Raw genomic sequence first — 25,485 nt, 5'->3', positions numbered from 1 at the left:
CTTTGGCGTTGCTCTGTGTGTGTGCTGCTCACAGTAGGGCTGGGTTTGCTGTCCCTGTGAGCGCTCAGCCTGGAGAACCCAGCAGCATTTCTGCTGCTCACCACGGGGGCCCTGAAGCCAACTGTGGGATGACTTTTGCTTAGGAACATGAAAGCTCTTTGTATCCAAAATAATTCCTTGTAGCAGAGCTGGCTCTGCTCTAACCTCCCCCAGCGGTTTCGGGTTTGCTGCGCTCCTGCAGCGCTGCTGCCGCCCCCTGGTGCTGTGCTGGGACTTCAGAGGGCTTCCAAAGCAGCCTCCAAACAAACCGAACTGTGCCTCAAAATGCAAACTTTATGGGTCAGCAACAGCTTCTTAATCCTGTTCCACAGAAACCTCCACTCATGCTGCCTGTCTTCAGGTAATTCTCGTCTTAATTATCTAATTAGGTAGCACCTGTGAGAATGAACTTCCTATAAATCCACTTGTGGTGGGGGTGCTGTGGGTTGTGTGTGGTTCAGTTGTTTGGGGCTGGGGCTTCTTGAGGAGCTGCTTAGCTCTCCTACAGCCCTAAGCTGAGCCTCTGGGTGCCAAGGGGGCATCAGGTAAAAGGCTTCAGTTCCTGCCATGTGAGTGCAGCTGACTAAATGAAGGTGGAGGAAGGCTGGGGAGAAAGCCAGCTTTGTGGCTGTGTGAGAACTTGCGAGTTCTTTGCTAGAGCTGTAAAGCTGAGCTACCTTTCCATCTGTGTGTTGCAGCAATCCTGGATATGGAGAGCCCTCATGGCCCTCCCTGCAGGTTCCTCCCTGAGGAGCTATGGAGCACAAGGGGAGGTTGCAGCTAAGGCAGAGAGAAAGCCACAGGAGGTGCCTGCTGTATTTGTTCTCCAGAGAGATCTGAGCTATGTTTACTGCCAGTGCTCACACAAAGCAGCATCTCCTTGGAGATCCTATACAAGGTAGGAAGAATCTCTAAGAATCTCTACTGGTTCATAAAAAGTTACTGACTGTAACTTTAGGCTTTAGAGAGTTCTAGGTGAATGTCCACTTTCATTCCTGTGAGCACCATTTAGAGTGGAACTGCTGTGATAGCTAGCTATTGCTTGGTGGGGGGTCTCAGGGTGGATGGGCCTTGCATAGAAGACAGTTAGTAGCTGTGCTACTTGTTCTGCAAACACGTGCTGTCATTACTATCCTAATATTAAGGCTTCTGACCGCTTTCCTATTTGGACTGTGCACACCATCCTATCGAACTCCACCTGCTGGATGATCTCCACACAGCAGGCTGAAGAAGCTTCATTGGTGTCAATACACCACCTAGATACAGCAATGAAGTTGTTTGAATTATAGGCTTAGTTTTCACACTTCTCCTTCCCACCAATCCGTCAGTACTACAATCAAATGAAATTATTTGGTAAACTATGTCTTTATTAACGTGTCAGGTTAATGGGCCACATTCATAATACTCCCCAGCTTTCAGCCTCTAAAAGTAGATGCACAACTGGCATAAAGTCCCTTGCAACTCTGAGAGAATACCAACTCCAGAGAATGTCAATTGTAAGCTAAGGCAGTGATGGTTTGATAGTTGCACTAAATGGTCTTAATGGCCTTTTCCAGTGTTCATGACTGTATAACTAATGAAGGTGAAGCCCATCTGTGTGCCACTTGAATTCTCTGCTTGCTACTCTTTTCAGCAAACTTACTCAAACCGTGATAGATTCTGATAAAGCTGGAATGAAGTATCACTATTCTGATACTGATATGTGGATATTCTTACTTATGTACAGAAATAATGACTTCTGTCTTTGCAAGTGGAGGGAGAAGTAACTGAATTTGTTTGCAGGTGAAAAGTAACAACTCAAGATTATTTTACAGTACAGAACTTAGTGACTTCGTTTTATACAAGTTAAGCATTGAAACGAAAGCTGACAGTGTATTTTCACCCATCATTTCCAAATAGCAAAAAACATATCAAGTTAGATCTGTGTATTTGCTGATGTATGTATTTGATGATGCTGTATTTGATGTTCACATGAAGAACAGTACTTAGTGACAAATCTGTTTATTATGATCCACCATCCTTTAGGAATAATTTGAAGATAATACAGAGTGATATACACAAGACTAGCCAATAATACTTGGAGCAGTTTGTGCTACTGAAATACTGGGAAATGGGTTAAAACTGAGTAACTTAATCAAATAGGGAGAGCATGTACTACTTAATACTTAGAACTGCTGCTCAAATACTTCTCTGGGAGGAAAAAAATGAACATCATTTTATACAACTGATGTAGCAGAGGCAGTAAAATTCCCTGCTGCATGCAGATTATCACTTCAAAATGTAACAAAGTACGTGAAGGATACCTGCACTGACAAGTTTTATAGGAGCTCAAAATCAACTTTTATTTCTGATGAAGAAGTTTATCTATTTTTGCCAGATCTCCCAATGAAACTGTCGCAGAACCTCTCTGTGCAGGTTTTGCCTAAGAGGAAAAGAAAACAGAAGGATCATCTCCAGATATTTTATAAGAGTCCTTTTAAAGCATAAGAAATTTAAAATGCACCTTCAAATAGAAAATAGTTGAGCTTCACATTACCTGTGACTCGTGGAATTTCCATCCAATCATGTAGAAGATCTGAAAAGTGGCAGGTACTGAGCCATCGCTATTGCCATACATCTCTGCCAGAAAAAGAAGATGTAGACAGCAGCAGTATTAGGAAATGATTCGTTTGCCAAACAGCAGAACTAAGCACGGCACGTTCTTATAATGGATTGTGGAGAAAGATTTGGGACAATGATAGTATCACATACTGATATATTAACAAAGTTCAAATTGTCACTAATTAACGTTAAAAATATATATATCAAGAGAGTATTTGTTTTTACAGAGAGGGCAGAGAAAAAGACAAGGTGTCATTAGAGTCATTTTGGGTTAACTCTTCCCCTATTAAATGCATACCTTGGTATATTGCTGCAGCTGCCAACATTGTATCCCTGTGTAGCAGAGGTTTTCTATTCCAAGAGCAATTACTTTCTCCCATACCTAAAAATATGTTTTAGCTTTAAGAAAAATATATATATGTCATGAGTTCCATGCAGATTTTTCCTAACTAAATAACTACAGCATCCTCTGAATCTCACTGTAAGAGTACAATCTACAGCAGCAAAGATTCTTTTGTGATTCCAAACCTCTTAATGCCAATGCTTTGCAATGAACTGTTTGTATTGCTAGGAATGATTTTAGATTATTACTTTTCAGTCAGAGGCTTCAAGCATTTTGTTCCTCTAATGTAACTTCTTTCAAGCACACAAAGTGTTTATTGAAAGACATCACTTTTTTTTTTTTCCAAATAAGTAATAATGAAAATAATTACCCCAGAAGATCTAATCCACATCTACTGTTATACAATTCTCTTTAATCACTTACTGCATCCCAACATTTCTGCAGGCAATGGAAGTTTTATTTTCATTAAGGAATTAACTCCACATCTCAGGAGATGATCCTTGACTTGTTCCATGACTACTGACTGCGTATAAACAGCTACTTTGTAATCCATGACAGCTGCATTTATAACCCTATCCTAATTGCTAAGAACCTCATTTTTTTTTGTTCTCCTGCAGACTCCAGTCTGTGGGTTTATCTAGACTTGCTCCACAGCACTGTCCTGAGCATCATGTTACTTAGGCTCACAGAAAAAGTCATTCTGTTGGATGTATGCTTCTGTTTTCCTCTCAGGATTTTTCAGCAGCTTGTGCTGAAGAGGCTCACAAAGAACAGGAATAAAACAGAAGCAGAAAACTCACAGGAGACAAATTACAAATCTTTGACTTTCACTTGCCAATGGGGATCTGCTGGTGAGTTCACTGTCCTGACTTCCTAGGTATCAGGAAAAAAGTAATGCTTCCACTACTACAACAAGCTTTATTTGGAGTCAAGAAATAAACACTAACTCTTCCACATCTGCTGATACACTCCAGAAACAAACATTTTCTGTATACTTGCCTTGCAAGTCTTCCATAACCTCAAATAACCCTGGATAGTTTACTTGAATTTCATCAGTATCCTAAAAGAGTTCAAAGGCTTAATTTTAGGACATATCAAATTTAGACCATAGCATTATGTTAACTTTCAGTGCCGGCCACTCCTGCTCAGATAGAATATTACTCAAAATATATACTCAGTATTTCTGAAGAACTGTTTAACAGCTTAAACACAATCAAGTTTTAACTAAAGTGCTGTTAGTTTCTTCTGAGTTTTAGAAGAAGCAGCAAGGGCATCATAAGTTCTTCCAAGTAAACGTAACATACTCTGACACCCTTGCCCATATAGACTCTACTGGGCCACTACTAAAGATACATTTCAGTTGGTTTTTTTAATCACTGCACAACCAAAAATTGAGCAGTCTAGGCTATTTCAGAAACTTATTCAGGTAAGTGCACTACATGCAAAAGAAAGGAAGCATTGTTACTAGTGCGCCTGAAATAGTATCTCTTGTACACCTGCAGCTCTGAAGTTTTGGATTATTCTGATTGTTCTTTTATTCATAGTTACCACAGTCAGGGTGTTAAACCCAGCTCTTGACAGGAGATGTCCCAAATCTGACACAGCAACAAACGGTGACACGTGAGGAGAAAATCCCCCTTCTCTCTCCAATTCTGCTAGCTGCAAAGAGCAGCGAAGCTCATACAGAGTGTCTCCCCCAAACATTGCGCCAATGAAGACTCCATCTGGCTTAAGAACTTGGTGTATCTACAACACAGAAGGAAAAAGAAACTACTGTGCTGTTAATAGCAATTAAATTCCTGGGTGTTGTTTTTTTTTAAATGAACTTAAAGCAATTATTATAATGGCTTCAATACATTTGTAATATTGACGCTATTCCACAAAAGGAGCTACAAAAACATCTTTTGGTAATGTTGCAAGATATATAATCTCTTCAAAAAAAGAGACATTACATTACAGTCTCTATTTTTCCTATTTCATAACAGGGTACCCCTATTTGTACAAAGAGGTGACAGGATAGCACTGCTCTGAATGACATGTTTGAAATAAAGGAGGAAACCAAACGAGGAGAACATATTCCTTGCTCTTGCTCCAAAGGCAGACAATTTGAAACGCAGCTTTTACCCACAGTAAGAAGTTTGAATAATCCCAAATCTGATTTCTTCCATAATGCTTGCAGTTTTTCCTCCTCAACAAATATTAACTTCTGTTAAGGATCAAAAAGCCTTTATCTGGTTCAAGTTGTATTTCAAAACAAATACCCAAGGTAGGTAAACATGGAGTACAAGTTCCCTAAACCAGGTATGGACTAGTTTGGTTTAGAAAACTAGTAAGTAGAACAGACAACAAAATCAACAGCATTGCCTCAGTTTGCATTAGTTCTTATGATCTCAGCTGTTATGACTACTATACAAACATGTTTTGTAGTTATCCTAAATTGAATTGAGACAGCAAGCTAACAGAAGCATCAACTGATAGCACTCAAACTGACAGGAAGATTACAAAAAATAGCCGAGTGTCACACGAGCTATTTATCAGGTAGGAAGTGGTCAAAGCTTTGAGTGTGAGTAATGATAAGTGTTGTTTTTTTATTTAAAAAGTTGTATTAAAAAGAAATTCTCACCTCTCTAAAAGCTTTAGGAAGGTCGTTCACCCAGTGTAAACTGAAATACCAGAAATGGACATTTTGTAATTGCACAATGAAATTTGCAGGAAGGCAAAAAAATGTTATACATAATATATACATACAGGTGTTAACAAACAAGTTCTCAGCCTGCCAAAGTTCTGAAACACTCTCAGATGAAGCGTGGTGACACTGAGTGAAAATGTAAGTTCATATACATAGCTAAGAGGTTGTTGTGTTGGCTTTTTTAAGGACTTGAAAAGCTGCAAATCAATTCATTAATCAATATACAGGAAAAAGAGATGTGTCCATGTGTTCTCATAGAATGTTATGGATCGGAAGGGACCTCCAAGCCCCTCCAGCCCCAACCCCAGCCGTGGGCAGGGCTGCTCCCCACCAGCTCAGGCTGCCCAGGCCCATCCAACCTAGCACTGAGTGCCTCCACGGATGGGGCACCACCGCTCTGCACAGCAGTGCCAGGGCCTCACCAACCTGAGCAAAGAATTGCTGCCTAACATGTAACCTATCCCTGCCTTTTAAGGCACTGGTTTTCTGACATCAATGTGAAAGAAATATATATATGTAAATGAAGTGCAAGTGAGCAATCACCTCAAGCTGCTCACAACAAGATCAAACGTGTCTTCTTTGAAAGGCAGGAACTCCTCATCAGCGACCACGCTGACTGTAGGGATTTCGGACTCCACAGCGTTTTTCTAAGGTCGGGTTCGGGATAAAAAGCATCACCAGCAATGCACCGTTTCTGCATCACGGCCCCGAAGCGCTTCAGCCCTCACAGGGCTACTTACGAAAACATTCTCCGCAATATCGACCTGAACGAGTTTTTCAACGACCTCCTGAAACGAGAAGCACGCCAGTCAAACGCGTGCGTGCCGCCGGCGGGCTCGGCGCAGAGCGCCCAGCGGGACGGCACCTCCTCGGCACTCCGTACCCGGTTCAGGTGCCGGGCGATGTAACCTCTCCCGGAGCCGAGGTCCAAAGCCAGACGGAACGTCCTGCGGGACGAGCGCGACAGCGTCAGGCGCCGCGACAACGCGCCGCGCCCGCCGCTCGAGGGAAACGCGCGTACCTGGGGATGTCGAGCACCCGGTCCGCCACGCCGCCGCCGACCTACGGCAGGGAGAGCGTCCCGTCAGCGCCGCGCCCCGCCCGGCCCGGCGCCGCGCCGCCCCGCCCCGCACCTCGTCCCGCAGGTACTCGCACTCGGCCGGCCGCGGCCGCAGCGCCGCCCAGTTCTTCTGCTTCCGCTTCAGCCGCCGGTCGAAGGGGCTCCGCGCGCCCGGCGAGGCGCCACGAGGAGGGGTGACGGCCGCGCTCCCCGTCCGCGCCCAGAGCCGGCCGCAGCCCTGCGGGGCGGGCAGGACGGGCCGCCACAGCGCCCGCGCCGCCGCCATGCTGCCGCTCCACCTTCTGAGCACGCGCGGGTCCCGCAGCCGCAGTTCTGCCGCCTCGTGGAAAGCGGTGAGAAAAGCGACGTAGAGCGTTGTCTAGGTGGGGCTGAAGGGGATGCTTAAACGAGCTTGGGGCGTGGTGATGAATGAGCTGAACTGCTTCTAGCGGGGACACCTTGATGGGAGACGCCCCTGGTGGAGACGAGGTGAAGTGGTTCTGTGTGTGAGAAGTTACCGTGGAGCAGCACCGAGGTGTGCGCTCCTGTCAGTCCGTTGTAAGCCTTCGGAACAGTTCGCGGAAGTGTTCTTTATAACGGGTTTTGACCTTACTGAGTACAGAATGCAAGTGATGATGAAATGAAGTCACGGCCTGAAGCAGGGATGGAGCACTGGTGGGGAGGCAGGGCCAACCTAGGGGAGCTGAGGCGCGTGCAGCGCACCAGAGCGACCAGAAGGGTTGCAGCCAGGATCCATCCCTTCCCAGGCCTCATTTAAGGGTTGGCAGTGGAGGCAAGGGGATCTCTGGAGATCCCTGTGTGCCTGAGGCTTTCTAAAGGTGAGCGGTTTCTTTCCTTTATTTCTGTGCCCACAGTTGCTGTGTTTGAGTAAATCTTCACTTGCTGCAGCCTGGGCCTTGCAGCTCTGCTGTCACTGTTGCACTTTCTGTTGCATTACATCCTCTTTGAAGAGGGCTGTAGTAAGATGGGTGAAGTTATGGTTCCTGTTAACCTGTCCCTAAGCATTCTAGTTTTTAACCGTCAGCCTGTTTATTCCTTTGTCCTTTCTTAAAGTTAAGAGGATATTAAAGTTTATGGGATTGATCCCTTTATCATTTTCCTCTAAAATGAGTGAATTATAAAAGGCTAGGCTTGGTGAGAATTTTTACTTAATTGGTGTACAGAATTCTACTGGAGTTGAAGTTTATTTTCATATTGTTTTTGTGGATTTATCCTTTGGAGTTTGAGAAAGAGAGATTGGAAGAGGAAGAACGATAAGGACCTCCAGAGCTGATCTTCCAGGGAATAGCACAGAGAAAGACATATTAATCTTCAAATCAGAGATACAAGTCCAGTTCTCAGTGAAGATCCTAATTAGCTTTTTGTTACAGGACTTCATTTGTTGGAGTCTCCCATAGCTTTTTCAGGGAATGTTTTAGAGCTCACCCTGGTTCAATGTCAACATGTGTAATATATGCATTATGATTAAGATTAAAAAAAGTCCTTACTGATAAGAGATATCAAAAATCTTGTTATGTAAAAAAAAAAAAAACAACAAACAAACAAACAAAAAAAACCCACCACAGTGTGAATGCATAGAGAGCTTAATAAAGCATTTTTCTCTACAAATTGCCATTCATGCAGGAAAACCCTTAGTTGTTCACTCCTAGTATTTTTATCTGTGTAACCAACAGGAACCATAACTTAGCTCAAGAATTCCCAGGCAGAGATTCCTTGAATGCTCCCAGCAGCAGCCCTGTCAAGCTGAGCTCATCAGGACTACCGTAGTCCAGGCTTCTTCAGGCATGTCTTTTGTTTTCTTTCTTTTGTTCTGCTTGCAAGTCTTCTCTATATGGAACTTAAGAAGTTTTGCTTTAATATTTTTCTAGAATTTCCAGATGTTTAGCAGTCTAACTGGAGCCAGTTTTGTATAATGCATCCCCCTGGACTGCCCTGTATTTGAGCAATCTGGATACTTCTAAAAGAAACGTAAATATCTTGAAAAATTCTCTGGTGCATCAGGGAATTGTATGATGAACTTAGTCCGTGCTGAAGTCAGCTTCACTGAGGTGCCTCAAAGCTTTGGATTTACAACTCAGTGGGATATACTGGAATAGTTATAACTATTGGAAATCCAGATATTGCAGAGTGATACCTGTGTGCATACCTTTAAATTCACGGGCCAGGACCTCAGCCTTGTGATCTGTCTCCTCCGTCTTTCCACTGAGCCATTCACTTAGCAACCTCTTTTTGTTTTTTGGGGGGTATTTTGCTGTCACCATCAGTGACAAAACCACCACCTGTGCTACCACAGTTAGTATCCTGATGCTCTTCCTCAGCCCTATCACTTTCTTATTTATCACTACTATGCTGTCTTTATCCCGCTTGAGGATCTTACAGCCTTGCAGTTAGAGCCACGCTCCTAACAGGCAACCTTATTTACATATGGAAACAGTCTTTCATCGTCCTTGCCAGGAGTTAAGATGGCAGGTGGTCAGCTCACCTAAATAGGCTCAGACACCTTGAAATATTAGATGTCACTTTCTGTGGCCTGCATAAATGCATGTGAAGATGCCATCTGTATGCCTTGTGCATGGACTCTCACCTCCCAGTGCCTGTAGGAGGCAGAGTCAGATAGAGTTGTTGCTACATCACATGTTCGAGTGATTTGAGCACTGCTAGTAATTAAAAAAACAATGAGAATTTAATAATTTCAGTCCTAGTATGATAGCTGTTCGTGTGGAGAATACTGTTATAAAAGCACTGACCACCACCTCTGTTACTCAAACTGTGTGAATTGGTCTTTTGAGTGAAATTGAATAGATAGTTAGGGTTTCATGCTGTTTAACATCTAATATTAATGAAAGATGGGGAGAGTATTTCAGTGGCACACATTTTGAATGAGTTGAATTAAAACAGTTTGCAGATGAAAACTCGTTTAAGCCAGCTCACTTGGTGGTGCTGCTTTCTGCTTCTGCAGGCTTTATAAGGAAAACTGAAGGAGCATCAGTTGAAGTGACTGAAATTCTTCTATGCAGATGTAGAACATGACTTTCTGAAACAGCTGGTAAAATTTACAAGAAATGCAGATTGGAATTTGAAAGTAGTTCTTTTGTTGACTCGAATTGAATCTAATGGCAGCTTTCTTATGTATCCTTGGGAAGGAGAGGCTGCTAATTTAAAACTGTTCAAAAATAATATGGGCTAAAAAATATTTATTGTATATTTTGCAACCAAAATGAGATTTTTTTTTTTAATTTTTTAATAAATTCAACATGCATTGAGTTGTCAAGGTATTGGGAATATAGTGTTTACTGTTTATTTATTCATGGAGTATTTTTATGTAGAAATGGAAAGTTTGAGTGTATCACTGCACAGGGAAAGCATTCTCAGGAAAAATATTCTGATTGCCTCTTCAACCTATTGGTAAAATTAAGTGAAAATTAAGTGAAGATGCTGGTTGAGAATGCAGAACTACGTACTGCTCTTGTGAATTTTCTCAGCCGAGGGTCTAGAAGTAGGGTTTTTTTCCTTTTTTTCCTGAATTGCTTACTACAGAGCAAGAGTATAGCTGCTGTTGTTCTGAAGCTGCAATAGATCACTGTGCTCGTCCCTGTGAATGAGCTGGAAGCTCTAATATTTCAAAAGTCACGTTTGGGAAAGAAAGAATTTAAAATTATAGTTGTGCTTTGTTCCTAATGTTTCCTCTTCTTATGAAAAAGCCTTCTAGTCTGAGCAGAGGAGAGGTTACTAAATCACATGAAGATCTGACAGAAGCTGCCTTTGCCTCCTGGAGGCCGTGCTATGGGCACACTTGGAAACCATGATAGATAAGTTCCATGCTGAATGAACGTGTAACTTTTCGTGCTTCTCACCATAGAAAGATAACATCCTACAGCAGACGGCTGTTTGAAATTCCCAAGTGCTTTTTCTGATTTTCCATTTCATTACATTTTAATGTTGAATAATATTCATCGTGTTACATTTGCAAAAAACAAAAAACAAAAAAAACAACCCCAGAACAAACAAACAAACAAACAAAAACCCATGCAAACTCAAGTAGTTTCTCATGTAGTGCATTTTAGTGCATTTCTTTTGTTTCCTCTTCAGACTTTCTGACTCTATATTGTAACGTTCTTTTGTGCACGTTCCATTTTTGTGAATAACTCAGGCTGTTTATGCTATGAAATTTCCCACTGTCTTTGTATAAAGCATGTTTTATCTGCCTTTAAGATTTATTCCAGATAAGTTACATGTGATGGTAAGCCAGAAGATGTAGCCTCAGAAGTGAGTGTATGTGTGTGTAAGCCAAAGTACTTCACGTCTGCTGCAATGGAACATCAAAGCTGTCTTTACAGTGTTTTCATAATGTTAACAATGTTTTTCTAATTTGTTTAGTTTTATTGTCAGCTTATAAATGATGAAAGCAGTGGGGAAAACCTTTCTGCTTATCTTCACCTTTTCATAATAGAAACATTAAACATGCTACAGGATGTAAGCATGTTACACAACTGCAAGTTGTGACTCCATAAATAAGCTCCAGTTTTGTTGTTGGTTGTTTTTTCTTTTTAAGAGATTCAGCTTCTTGGTTACAAATTGAAAACTACATTTTGACCTCATTATACCTCTGTTGAAGTTGCACATGAACTCACTTTGTTATCCACAATTAAATCTTGTAATTTGCTGGAAATGGATATTTGGGCATAGTTCAATAAGAGCCTTTTGGTGGTGGTGTCAGGCTTAAACTGTTGCTTCCCTTCCTTGTAGCAATCCATTCTTGCTCTGTCTCATGTGACAGCCAAAACATTCTTCTGGCCATGAAATGAAGCAGATTGGAGAAGTGATTAGTTGAGAAGTAAGTAATTTCTGTGGGATCATTTGTCAGACACGTCTCATCTTCGAGGTGCCGTTGTGCAAATGCTGTTATTGTCCCTGTTGCAATCCACTCATGATTCCAGGAATGAGTTTGTGCTGGAGGAGAGGGGACAAGTTGGTGGCTGCTGCTTCAGTGTCACTGCTGCCACAAGGAAAATTCTGCCTATGGAGACTTAGTGTTCTGTGACCTGATGTTACAGAACCCTTCAGTGCAAAAGGAGACTTCTTCACTCTCTCATGTAGCTGAAACTCCTGCTTTTTTTTTTTTTTTTTTTTTTTTGGTGGAAGAAATTGAAGTTGTGATTGAATGGATTTTAATGAGTGGTTGTTTTAGGTATTGTTGTGGAGCACATTAGTAGCAGCTTTGCGTTGCTTCTTAAACGGAAGGCATATTTAATTTTCCTCTAAAAAATTTGTCTTAAAATGTTTAATTTTAGCACATTCACTTCAAGTGGCTTTCCTGTTTGTAAGGCAGATATCACATGGGATGAAACAGATCATGAAAGAGTAATGTCACTTAGCAGAATTTTTAAAAAAGGAACTTCTTGACGTGGATGTTCAAGCTTAGCTGGCTTTCCCTTGTGAAGAAGGGAGGACAGTAGTAAGGCACCTTCATTAATAAGTGTTGTTCACAAAATCATTAGCTACAGTGCTTTGAATAGAAGTTAGTTTGATGTACAAATTCCACATCATTAGAAAATACTTCAAACATCTCCCTTAACAGTGACAATATTATTCTGATTACTGGAAAGCTATGGTCAGGTTCTCCTATGAAAATAACCCACTCTTCCTCCAGAGCTAAGCATCTCCAAAAGAGCCATCTGCTTGCTCTTTTGTATGGTGACCTAAAGGTGTTGGTGAGCGTGATGGTCGCTTTGATTCACTCTTTTTCAATTAGGAAATGAATGGGTTGTTGATAGAATGCTGACAGATAATGAAAAAAATTTGAATCAGGCCTGACAACATGAAAGCTGTAGAGTCCCTCATTTAATTTTTCCCCTTTCATTTCTTTTTTCTGAGGGGGGGTGGGAGGGAGGTAACTACAGATTTCAAAAGTTTTCCAGTGTTTTGTGTACACAGTAAGAAAACACATGTTGAAGTTTCTACAGTGTCTCTAAAGCCACAGATGAGATTAATTATGTTGACTTATTTCTGATTCTTCAAATAAGGTACTATCACTCATATGACCAAATAGCCAAATTCTTTATGAAGATAAAGGGAAACTTCTGCTTTTGCATCCAGATGTGTAGTCCTCTGTATGGGAGAGATATGGACCTGCTGGAGCGTGCCTAGAGGAAGGCTCCAAAAATGATCCAAGGGATGGAACACCTCTCCTACGAGGACAGGCTGAGAGAGCTGGGGCTGTTCAGGAAGGGTTCAAGGTGACCTGAGAACGGCCTTGCAGTATCTAAAGGGGAGCTACAGGAGAGGAGGGGACAGACTCATCAGCATGGTCTGTGGTGACAGAACAAGGGGAAATGGCTTCAAGAGGGTAGATTTAGGTTAGATGAGGGTGGTGAGGCACTGGAACAGGCTGCTCAGAGATGTGCCCTGTCCCTGGAGACTTTCAAGGTGAGGCTGGTTGGGGCTCTGAGCAACCTGATCTAGCAGTGGTGTCCCTCTTTGTCCCTGTTCATTGCAGGGGAGTTGGGCTGGGTGACATTTAAAGATCCCTTCCAACTCTAAGGATTCTATGAGTATGATTCTATGCTGTATAACTGAAGAAGTATATAAACTGATTTGGAGGTTAGATTACTTAGAAGATTCATTAGTGAGACAGCTTTGAAAGAGCTTCCTGTTTTTCCTCATTTGTCGTGCAAAATCTACCTGATGTAACTAAAAGTTAAGCCAGGTGTATTGGAGTGATTTCAGGTAGCAAGATCACGGTTCATCAAAATGATGGTTCCTTTTCTTTATTACTGATATGATAATTCTCTTAAAGAGAAGATGCTTTTCATTATATGTTTGACTGTTTTTTTTCTAGAGGTTGTGGTAGTTAATTAATGGAGAAAACTGCCGTGAGACTTCTGATACACTTAAGCTTTGCTTGTAAATTTTACATAGTGAAGGCAAAGATGAGCTGCAGAAAATATTTAAGGGAATTTCATTATGAAAGACTGTAGTGGCAGCAGATTTAATTGCTTGATGATTCTCATACAGAAAGAATTTCATCTGGCTTCATGAGTCTTCTCTGAATGGTGTGAATTCCTTAATTACCTCACTTGCTTTCACTCTAAAGTTCACTCTGCTCTTAATTGATCTTATGTATAGTGTGAAAGGCTAGGAAAAAACATGTCGTTAAGCCTTAATTGGGTCTTTTAAATGTGCTAAAATTGGTTTACACTGCATTAAAGTGGGTTTTTGTAATCAAAGACGTTTCTGAAGAGCACAAAAAAGCATGACATATTTTTCTTGTAATGGAGTTGGGAAATCTTGACAGCAAGCTAGGCTTGGCGTTGTCTTGGCAGGATAAATGTCTGCTTGTTTCTCATCTTACAGGAAAAATATATTTATAAGCTGCACCTCTATGAGATTTTTTTTTCCAGTGATGCTTATTAAAGTACAGTAGGAGCAATAGATGCAAAGAAGCATTTCTGTTTTCTTAATTCAACTGGTGTTTTTCTGAGAAGGAAGAGAAATTGACCTAAAGTTACTTTATCGTGCAATGGATTTTAGACCTGGAATTGTTTAGTTTCTAATAGTTGTTTTGAGAAGTAAGTTATTAACAGAGGAATTATGTTGCCATATCTTTAATGTGTTCCTGACATGTTATCCACTGGGCTGTGTGATGCAAGCCAGGATTCTGCCCAGCAGAATTGTGTGGCGCTATGGACCAAAGAGAAAAATCAATGTCAGCTGTTTGAATGGGAATGTCAGAGCGTGATAGGAAGGAAAAAAGGTTTTCAACTGTTTTTTAGTTTATTGAAACACTTTATAAACAGTTTTTGGTTGCCCTATTGTAGTCTTTCTGTGGAATTGTTTGAGTTAGAATGTCATGAATGTTATTAGTGCTGTATAACATTTTTGTAATGTCAAGTATTTCAGTGATCTGCTGTGTAGTATTTCATAGTACAAAGTATCTCCCGCGTTTCCACTCGTTCTTCTGTTATGTGGATATGTTTGTTCTGCTCAGTAAACCTTTGTGGTGTGCACCAATATCAAGGCCATAATTGCTGTTTTGACTATGAGCACCAGTTACCTAGTTAATGGTGTTTTAAATAACATTTTTAAATTAAGCAGTATGGTGATTATGCCTACATTTTTGTTCTTTTTATCCTTTGCAAGGATGATAATATCTTCAGTTTTTCTGCCATGCAGATACTTGACTCTGTGATCAGTTTCATCAATATGTTTTTGATAAGTTGCTCCTGATGAGGTATCAATATGTGCAGGGCGTTCTATGTAAAGCCTGTCTATCCTCACCAGGAGTTTGAGAAGGGAGCAGTCTCCTTTATTATGGGGTTTCTCATAGCAGATTCAACAAAGGCAGCCAGTTCATGCTGCAGCACCACTGCTGGAGATGCACGTGTCTAGAGAAAGTGCAACTGCTGGAAGAAGGAATTGTTGGCGTAATTCTGCTGCTGGTCTAACTTTCAGTGAGTAATGGTAAATAAAAGGATTTAGTAAGTTTTGATTTCACGGTCTTGAAATTAATTTGCTCACCTGCTTAGTTATATAAATGTGAATGTGTCTTCAATATTTTAACATGTGGCTGCACAGTCTTCCATGTTGTTTGAAAAATGAACAGTATTCTTAAGAATGTGTGAACTGAAACTGTTATAGAAGAGTAATAAGTGGAAGATAAGACATGCGATATTGTTTCTGAATCTGGTGAGTATTTATAAAATGCCTTGACTAGGGCTTTATTTGGGTTGACTTCTTTACTACTGTGTAGATACTTTGGCCTTTGCTGCATTGTTACTGCTTCATTACTAACAAGGATCTGACTTCTCAATAGGCTATTGGGTTAGCACTGGTGTATTGCTCAAATGTTTCCTAAGGAAATCACCCAGGGAGAGGAATTACCACATAATGACTTAGCCAAGCTTTGGCAGAATGTCATGGGGCAGAGCAAAAGCAGCACAACCTAGTTGTTTCTTCTTATGAAGCATCACAAGCTTGGTGTAACTGATGCTCTGGTATTGGAAAATCAGTAATGAGGGTCAACTGAACTGAACATTCATACAAGCTCTTGAGGCTGTCCAGTACCTTAAAACTGAAGGATACCTCTGTGTGCTGATGCAGGCCAGTGTGTCGCTACTCAGAAGGGTCAACAGGAGCCAACTGTGATTGCAGTGTGTTCATCTCCCTTGTATCTGGTTGGCTCAGCAGCATGGCTGTGGCAATGCCCTGTCACCTCTCATGGAGCAAGATGCTTCAAGGTTTGCAGCAGCTGTACTCAGCTGTTTGCCACAGGAGTTTAAGAACTGCCTCAGGTGCGTACCTCTGAAGTGGTTAGACTACCCTGACCTGAAAGCAGTATAGAAGTCTGGATATCAGATGCAACTGTTAATGCATCAGGGCATTTTGCTGTGGCTGTTTTTTCTTTCTTCAAAAAGTCTTTGAAAAATCTATTGGCAGAAATCATTACTGCCTTAATATCCATCAGAAAGTGGTTCCTCACGTTGGACAATGCAGTTTGATACTTGAAAGCTGGCAGCAAGGTCCTTTTAACTCTGAGCAAACTTTGAGAATGTAGTCAGCTCATTTCCCTTTTCTTACAGCAGTTGTCAAGTGTTCTTTATTTGCTTATAGAATGAAAAGGCTCTTAAGACTTTTTGATGGCAATGTTGCACATTTGTTTTAAAGCTATTAGTTTTTACAAAAGAAATACATGTTTTATCAAAATTGGAAAGTATGGCAGTATTGTCACCACTTAAATTTCTCCCGGCAAAATTACCCAAAACTCTCATAAATACAAATTAGCATCCCTTTCATTACCCAGTTTCAAGGGAGTACTTCTTAGCCCAAGGATCTTTTCAGTTTCCATCCAGTGTAGCTCTGCTTATCATTTCACGTGACATCAGGGGAAAAAAGCAACCAAATTGCTTATTTATTTTTTCCTTCTTGCTCATAAGATCTGATTGTCTTTTGCTTGCTGTGTGAGCTCTGCTACCTGTGAGGAAAGTGGAAAAGCAGCTGAAGCTAACTGCAGTCAAGATTTCTGCTCCTAGCCAACAGCCAGCATCCTATGGTTAGGGGTAGAAAGAACAACAATGTCACACAACTTTTAGCCACAGGCCAGAAGTCACTGTGAACTTACAGCACTGGTCTGCCTTTCCAGACACTATACTGTCCATGCAACTTGATACTGTAGGAAGCACAGCTTTGCTGCTAAACTAGAGATACTTCTGCAAAGTATCCAAGAGAAAAAGAAAAAGCAGGAAGAATTTATAATGGAGATCAAATGGATTCCTGGTAGGCTTTAGGTTTTCCATTTAGTAACTTGGAGGATATGGAGTATTGGCCTGTTAATATAGTTACAGTGTAAGGTATATAAGTGATAATAGAATAAACTGACCTTTTTTTTCGTCTTAAATTGAAGTCCAGATAGATTACAATGAAGAAAATAGTAAAATATGACTGAACTATGTTCCTCAGCTGCTAGCTTCTCTGTGTAGCTTACTAATTTGCCAGCTTTTCTTGTGCTTTCTTTTACATTTGTCACTTTATAGAATTTCTCGAATTCTATTCATGGTTGCCATGGAGTCATAAGGCATGCCTCCACTTCTAAAAATGAAACACAGTATGATTTGGAAACATAGCACAAAATTGGAGGAGGATGGTTTTTAAAATCTCATCCAGTTTGCACAATGCTGAAGATTTAAGGGAACAGAAGTGAAGGAGTCTGATCTTCTGGTGGGGCTTTCCTGTGGGAAAGAAAGCTACCGAGAAGAGGATTTGGAGGATATTTAATTGTATTTGGTGATGTCCCAGTTTTTATCTGGAAAGTTAAATAGATAATTTTACCATACAGCACCCCAGCAGATCTCATGCTGAGGTCTGGAAACCAATGTGTTTTTTCCTTTGAAACAAAAACACATTGAGGGTGATTTTTATTGTTTTGTTTATGGGTGTGTGCTTTCTCTGAGATGTAATGAGCCATTTTAACAATGTTCTACATCCAAAAAGGGAAAGCTTTCTCTGTGGCCTTTCCTCCTTCTTTTTGTTCCTAAGCTCATTCTGACAGCATACACAAGCCCTGGATCTTCTTAGATTCATTTGCAAGTTCATTTCATTTGCTGAAATGGCGGAACTCCTCTGGAAAAGAGGAAACTGGATATCATCCTCTTGGTTAGAGTCAGGCAAATAGGAGCATTTGGTGTTTAATTACACACTGAGTAGGAGAATGTGATGTGCCTGTTTTGGGGCAGAAGGTGTTGCATTGGTTTGGCAGATGTGGCACCGCAGCCTGTGTAAGAACACCACCTGATCTATCGCAAATAGTGGGACTGGGGCTGTGCTACAATCCAGCCCCTTCTCATAGAAGTGTTAATTCCATCTGGAATGCATATCTCACTTGTGCTGTTATTTTTAATTAATTTGGGCAACTTCTGTTGTGTATAAACGCTCCATTTTAAAATCTCATCCCAGCGTGCACTGATTTAGTGAAATCAATTGGATGGAATGAATTTGTGTCCTGCCTAATTCTTGATAAGACCTGCACTTGAAAGTATGCGTTGTGTTAAAGTAGCTGTGAGCTTTTGTTGTGCTTATACGATTCCAATCACTTCTGGCAAGTGTTCTGCCAAAGCTCTTTAGAGAAGGCATCTGACATGCAGTATAGAGCTAGTGCTTACTAAGAAGGCTGTATTGATGTGTTTTACTTCAAGTGCCCACAGTGTGTCAGTATTTGCATTCCTGGAGTTGCTTGCTTCATGTCTTCTAATTCTTTGTATCACTTACCGTTTGAGTTCTCATAAATGGGCAGTTACTGTAAGATTTTTGCACAGACTCTTTTGTTGTAGCATTTCACAGTGAAGCTGGAAATCACAGTGGAAACAATTACTGCAAGGAATATGTTCTGGCCTGTATAAATAACAGAACCTTTTATAACTATTTAAATAATGCCTATCTTTTCTTGTGCTGATGTATTTTGTTTAATGGGATTTTTTTTTTTTGATACGCTTTGCCTTCCATGTGAGAAGGAACCTTGCGAGTTGCATGTGAATTAAATTCCTTACACTAAAAAAAGGGTAACGTATTAGTTAGGAATCTAGAGCAAATGTTCAGTGGAGGAAATGGAAAATTTTGAATGAACTTGGTAGCACAGGGAAAGCAAGAATCTTGCTGAAGCATTCTGCCTCTTAAAACTGCGTCTTACACGTTGCAAGAGAATTTTACTGTTTAGGAACCATAGTAGGTATGGAATCCAAGGGCCCCCAGCAGAGGTGCTCCCTTGTTTTTTGTTTTTGTTGTTGTTTGCTCTTTGATGTGGAACTGTACTTTAGAAAATGAGTTTTATTCTATTTCTCGTTTAGGTGAATCCCTTCATTATTACACCTGCCTGCTGAGCTCATAGGGCTTTTTGCTGTATTCTCCTCTCTCTTGCAGAAGGGGTGGAAAGGAGTATCAATACTCCTCATACTTCTGGCCACGGTCAGGTCAAATGGTTGTGGGGCTGTTGGTTTTTTTGGTTGATTGTTTGGTTTTACAAAGCAGTGGCAAAATAAAAAATCAACCTTGTAAATATGACTTTGTCTAGAGTCAGTTGGATGCCTACATGTTGCTTCAGATGCTCTCATAACATGTTGAGTTGAGCATGCATACTCACATAGTCAAGTTTACATTGGTGATTTTGATGTTTGGTATCAGTTTTGTACCTGTAATTTTGCAGCATATGTTAGTTTTTCCTCATTTCTTGTCCTGAAAACAACTGAAGTATTTTCAAAGAAGCAGAGGTTCTGGAAATCACAGAAGCATTCACTGGCAATCCTAAATTATTCAGCTTTGTGAGATCAGTCAATAACTCCACTAGATATTAGCCATTGGAATGTAGCCAGCTGCATCAGTTTTACCCATAGCTTTTGGAGTTTCTTGGGACAAGGGCATTTGGATTTTTGAAACCTGAGTTTAGTTTCTGGTGTCATTACACAGTTGTCTTGCCTCTATTGGCTCTAAGTCTGCCAGTCTGCTTTCAAAATCCTGTTTGTATTCTACCTCCTTTTTCCTTTGCCATGAATTATATCAGAATCATTGAGGTTGGAAAACACCTCTAAGATACCTAGTTCAACTGTGAGCCCATCACCGCCATGCCCACTGAAGTGTGAGATGTTACAAGTTTGACATGCTTTCTTATCCCCGTGCGTTAGTACTTTTACTATGAATGGCTTTCTCCCCTTTTAAAAGCAAAGAAGAATGTCTTAACTTTGTTTACAGGTCCAACGTACGGCAACATTTAGCCTTCATTGATTTCAGGCAGCACTTGGAGAGCAGATCCTGCTCACCTGAAGGGGAGATTTTCAGGGATGGGCTGTAGTCACTGCATGCTGAACAGTAGCTTATAGTTCTGGCTATACAAACCATTGAGATTATGGTTTCCTAGGGGAAAGAAGTATGTTAGTTGTCTTATTTTTCCTTGAGCAAACGTGCTTATTTAAATTCCAAGGGAATTAATTATGTTCCGCATAGAGAATTCTGGGAATTCCAAAATAGGTTTTGTGTTAATCTCTTAAGATTCCTTTAACTAGTTCTAAAGTAGTTTTGTCTGTTGAAGTATTTTTATTATCAGACTCTGATTCTGATTGACTTACTGCAAAATCACTTTTGTGCCCAAATGTTTAATATAGAGAGTTACAACAGTTAAATCTAGGATTTTTTCAATTGAAAGTCAGATTTGAATTCATTTAAAAATTTGAGTTTTGGCACAAATATTTATGCGTGATTATGGAACGCATACTTTGTGAATGATTCAGTTATTCTTGAATCATTATACTTTTACATAAACCACAGTGCCAGCAAAAACAAATCAGATGTAGTTCCAGCTTTCTTTGGTCTGTTTTTTCTAGGCACAAAATGAATGTTAGATTTAAGCATCCATCTGTTTTTGTAATCATATCTCATTTGAGCAACAATGACTATGCATCCTTCTCCAGCTCCCAAAGCTCTCTTTAGAAGGTGAAGAGGAAGAAGACCACAGTTACCTCCCATGATGACATTCTGCCAGGTTTTCAGGCAGCTTTTTTATTGGACTTGAGAATTTTTCCTTTGGGAAGAATGAGATGTGAATATTTAGCTAGGCTTAAAGGCAACTTTGCAGTTTGTTCTCATCAGAGGTAGGCTAGTAGGCAGTCATGTCCCTCCAAAGTGCAGTGCAGATCCCACCTGTATGTTGTTATACGTTGCAGTGAACAAGAAAAGCCTAATGGAGAATCTGTTTCGATCTAGAGCATTGCGTCCTTGTTGTTTCTTGTAGCTGAAGCAGTCTTACCTCATGCAGCACAAAGAAGTGAGTGCTCTGCTCTGTGCTTCTTTACGCTTGATGTTTTAGTAGCTAAGGCTTTGTTTTGTTTTGTTTTATTAAGGGAATTATTTATGCTTTTTTATTATTTATGCTGTGTTAGGAAAACTGTCTGGACATAAGATGTGTTACATTTAGGGCTAGGAAATTCTACCAGATTATTCTGGTCAGCCATTCCTTTTATCTACCTGCAATGGCAGGTGTGTGTGCTGAGATGCGAGTTAGTTATTTTTTTGTAAGGTGTTCCATGTAAGATGAACTTGCTCATTTAGATATTCTGAATACAGAGAAGTGTCTCTCTAGCTCTTAGCTGTGGCAGTTGCAGGCTGTTGAACTTTGGGAAGTTTTCAAACTAACTGTTCAGAGAAGCAAAAATTCTGTCTCAGCCTCCCTCCAGCATCATCCTTCCAGCAGTGTGAGAGACAAATACTTATCACACTTGCAATCCTTTAGTTTGAGTATGATGTAGTTGTATGCTAACATACCTTTTTAATCTCTTTTTGTGGTCTTTTAATGTAAAGATTAAGAAGGACCAATGATTCATTAATTTAAAATAGATAAGGGTATAAATTAATCTTTTCTATGGCTCGTTAATAATTTTACCTAAAGCAGTCAATTCCTTTCCACTTCTGCAATCAAAACTGTTTTGACCACTTAAGTATACTCTTATTCTCAGGAAGTGGTCTGGACAGTAGTTTCTAAGCCTTTCTAATCTGTGGAGAAACTAATGCCTTTCATGAGACTGCCAAATACCACAAGAAAGGACTGTATTTTCCTCCAAGCTCTTCTGTGCCAGATGGATCAAATGATTCCATTTTCCAGGCAAATAAATCAGAAATCTTGTAATGTCCTTTGTGATTTTGGGTCTTTTCCTTTTTCTTTGCTGTTCTTCTGGAGTCGTGATGTATTTCTTAATTCAGTATTTACAGACTTCAGAGAGAACCTGCAAGGTTGCTACCTGGCCAGTAATTTTCTCTCCGAAACCACTGAAAAATAACTCAAAGTAATAGTTCAGCTTCTGGAAGACTAAGAATTCCACTTCTATTGACTTCAGAGATGAAGAAATATTGGGGGAAAAAAACCTAAATTGTGGCTCTGGTTGTACCAGGGTTTCTTCATGGCATAATTTTGGTGAATCTGTACAATATCGGTCCTTTGCTTTGTCATGGCTTTGCATGTTTGCTGTTTCATACCCTGTTTTTGTGATGGTACTTTTTTGACACTGTTAATTGTGGCATCTTTCCACTGTATTAAGATGCTTTATCTTTACTTGCTCCATTCCTTTCTATAAGACATGGTTTAATCCATTCTGGTCATACAGTTCAGTTCATAGTCTTTGTTCAGGAATTTAGCTGTATATTGAGTAGGGATGCAAAATATTTAGGAGCTATATGTCAAATACTTGTATATCAGACAGGTTATGGTCCTCTTGAAAAGATAAAATCAGTCAATCGTGTGATGAGAAAAGTTCAGTTTCTTCTCTATTTTTTTTAGCTTGATTTTTTTTTTTTCTGGGCCTCTATTTTTCATATTCTATTTAAGCATCAGAGCTATGGAAGGACCTTAAGTACTACATCCTGTGCATTGTTATAGGCCACTGCTAAGAGAAATGAGTGAAGGTGAATGTCCAACTTATGTTGATCTCACAAATCCATATTTTGCTGAAGAAGTTAGGTGAGTTAAGCCAGGTAACTTCTTTGCTTTTTTAAATTACGTGCTTTAGAAACAAAAGCTAGAAAATGCAGAGGTGGCATGTCCAGAATGAAATAAAGTAGATGTCATTTGCCTAAAATTGCAGGTGATATTCCTGATAAAATGATACATACCATGATATATGGAATGGTAGTGAATATTTTTCTCCTAGCTGTAACCAGAGACCATTATATAGCCAATTCCTAGGAATGGCTGTTCAGAACAAGCAAACAAACTGTTCCTGTAAGTATTCCATATTAAAAAGCTTAGCTGACTTGGAAGCATTTTTCCAGCTGGGTACAAATGGCCCCATTGACAATTAGACAATATTGTTTTCATCATTAAAATTGCCTGCCTTTCGTAAACAATCAGTTATGTTTCCTCTTAATCTGATGCATGATTTTACTAGTATACTGTGGCTGCCTAAGAAATCAGATGGTGAAAAAATAAACTTAAAATACTTCCGTGATATTTTTTTTTATTTATGGAAAGCTTTGGGTGTTTCTACATGAAACATAAAAACAGTAGGAAAGTACAAATTATATTTTTGAAGATAGGTCTTTAAAATGTGTAGCTTTCCTTAATAGAAGGTGAAGAACTATTCAAGCTTTCAGTATTGTGATGATCTTATGCTGAAGAGATAGTGGACTTATGTTTATTTCAGTCTAGAAATCTACGTTTCTTAGAAAGTACCAGGTTAAGCTGTCATGCAGTGCTGTTTTCTGCCATGCTCTCCTGACGAGTTGTATGTAGGTTATTTCTGAACTTGTTGGAAAGATGCCACTTCTTCTAGCAGGTTTTTGGTTAGCAAGAATATGTAGGTACTCCTGTACTAAAATTTGATGTTTCAGCGTTGTATGCAAAATCTTCAAACCAAGAAGTTTCTGCTGTATGTAAGAAGTTCTTTGTGCCGTAAAGGAGCTTAGCAGAGAATGATCATATCTGTAAGTGATTAAATGTTCTTGTCCATTATAGATGTCTAGTGTGCATGAAGTCTTGAGGATACCACTACAAACATAAAGGTTATCAAAATGAAACTTCTGGCTGCAGGATTACTGATAATCTACTGAGAAAGAAGAGAAGAGTATAATGTGGCTAACCGTAGAGAAGTTTTAAAGGGAGAGTGCAGTGGTTGACTGAGATCCAGCTGACATTTGAATCATGATTACACAGCATAACTTTGTCCTGGCTTTCACCAAGTTTACCCAGAACAGCCTTTGTCTCATAGCTGGGGTTGTTTTTAAGCACAGCCAGTTTATTCAGTTGGGGAAAATGGGTTACAATCTTCTCTGAAATAGGCTATAGCTGTGCCAGCTTTGTGTCTAGGGTACTGGCAATAATAACCTGAATGATGGTAATTTTTCATAAGGCTTCCACAATTCCCCTGAAAGACCGAAATTGCTCTCTTAAACTGACAGTCATGTGATCTGAAGTTATACTGGAAAAGGCTACAAGGGGGTATGCTACAGATTCAGGTGGACCGGAGCAAAAACTGAGGACGTAGTTGTGCTGTTGTGTTTCACAGTGCTATATTTACTTCCATACTAGATTGACTTGTTGGTTGTAACGTAAGTTCATTTTTGACAAAGTGGGGCATTTGAAGAGAAGCAAGACTGTAAGGAGGTGTTAGATACAGGGCTGCTATTTCTCATATTCTGTTTAAGCATCAGTGCTGTGAAAGGAAAACTTAAAGTTCTGGGAAGTCTAATCAAGTGCATATTTGTCAGGTTTGTCCTATTTCTGAAGCCTGTTTGTAAAACAGGCAATAGTTCTTACTGTGGGCAACGCTTCAGCTTGGGAGAGGTGAGGGAGAGCAACTTCTTCGTGCCTGGTACACCCAAAGAGTGTCCATGCAGGATGCAGGTATGTGCAAATTAGCACTTTTGAAATTCATGAGAAAATTCATGACTTTGCACAAAGTCTTCTTGTGTACATAATTCCTGTGGCTCCTCAGTAGTACCATGGACCAAGATGTAAAGTACTGTATGTACACCTTGATGCTGTATTTCAGATGCTTGATTCTGGTTAGATGTTGTCAAGGGAGAAGGAAAGCACTTGTTGCTTCCTTTTTATATTAATATATTTATAATTTCTGAAAGTACTATGAACCTTTAATTTGACTTGGTCCCTTTCAGTCGTAGTTTGTCTGTTTCTAAGGAGTCTCAGGAAAGGCTCACATAAGGAAAAATGGTTTTCTTTAAGCTTAAACTGCTTGAAGGTGACTTGTAGTGTAATTCCTTATTAACGTGATAGCTTCCAATTCAAGATATTCCATATGATGTGTCTGCGAATGGAGGAAGGGATTGACATCCAGAATGTGTTTGAGGAGAGGAACTATGTCAAGAGTATGTTTAACAAGATTAAAGATGCATTTGTGAGTTCTGAAACCATATTAATTTCACTATGATGCAAAGTTTTTAGTCTGAGAGTAATTACAACTTCAGCTGCATAAGACCATAGTAAGAAACGAATATATTTTAATTCTTTATTAATTCTCCCCTTCCTCAATGAAAAAAAAGCATTGATACTGGCTCTTGACTCATCCCCATCTGCAACAACACGTATCTTTTGAATGCTTAACAATAAACCATCTTCACTTTTGTGATTCTGCACAGAATGAAAGATGAGGGAAGATAATTTGAGGAGGCTTCTTTAGGAGATAGTAGAAAGGCTAAGATATTTACTTAGCCAATTCTAGAATAATTGCAACTATTTTGTATTCCATG

At 40.0% G+C, this 25,485-nt stretch overlaps 1 protein-coding gene across 1 annotated transcript; it reads right to left on the bottom strand.

Moving 5' to 3' along the window:
- Positions 1 to 2,021: 2,021 nt before the first annotated feature.
- NDUFAF5 (NADH:ubiquinone oxidoreductase complex assembly factor 5) lies at positions 2,022 to 7,018 on the bottom strand. The gene is made up of 11 exons (XM_042894944.1): positions 6,806 to 7,018; positions 6,694 to 6,734; positions 6,556 to 6,619; positions 6,413 to 6,460; positions 6,216 to 6,319; positions 5,607 to 5,646; positions 4,532 to 4,729; positions 3,983 to 4,043; positions 2,939 to 3,022; positions 2,576 to 2,658; positions 2,022 to 2,461 (listed from the first exon to the last, which is right to left on the bottom strand). Exons 1-11 carry the CDS (start codon positions 7,016 to 7,018, stop codon positions 2,381 to 2,383), a joined length of 1,017 nt encoding a protein of 338 aa, XP_042750878.1. The 3' UTR covers positions 2,022 to 2,380.
- Between the last annotated feature and the right edge of the window lie 18,467 nt (positions 7,019 to 25,485).

Source organism: Lagopus leucura, unplaced genomic scaffold (genome assembly GCF_019238085.1).
Source record: "Lagopus leucura isolate 7727_CA_CO unplaced genomic scaffold, USGS_WTPT01 Super-Scaffold_73, whole genome shotgun sequence".
Taxonomy (NCBI): Eukaryota; Metazoa; Chordata; class Aves; order Galliformes; family Phasianidae; genus Lagopus; species Lagopus leucura.
The sequence above is the reverse complement of the archived record's forward strand: the minus strand, read 5'-3'. Positions and strand labels throughout refer to the sequence as shown.

Coding starts and splice junctions, on each gene's coding strand:
- NDUFAF5 (XM_042894944.1), bottom strand. CDS start 7,018: ATGGCGGCGGCGCGGGCGCTGTGGCGGCCCGTCCTGCCCGCCCCGCAG. Junction 4,730..5,606: donor TTCCTAAAGCTTTTAGAGAG/GTGAGAATTTCT, acceptor TCTGTGTTGTAG/ATACACCAAGTTCTTAAGCC. Junction 3,023..3,982: donor GGTTATGGAAGACTTGCAAG/GCAAGTATACAG, acceptor ACATATTTTTAG/GTATGGGAGAAAGTAATTGC.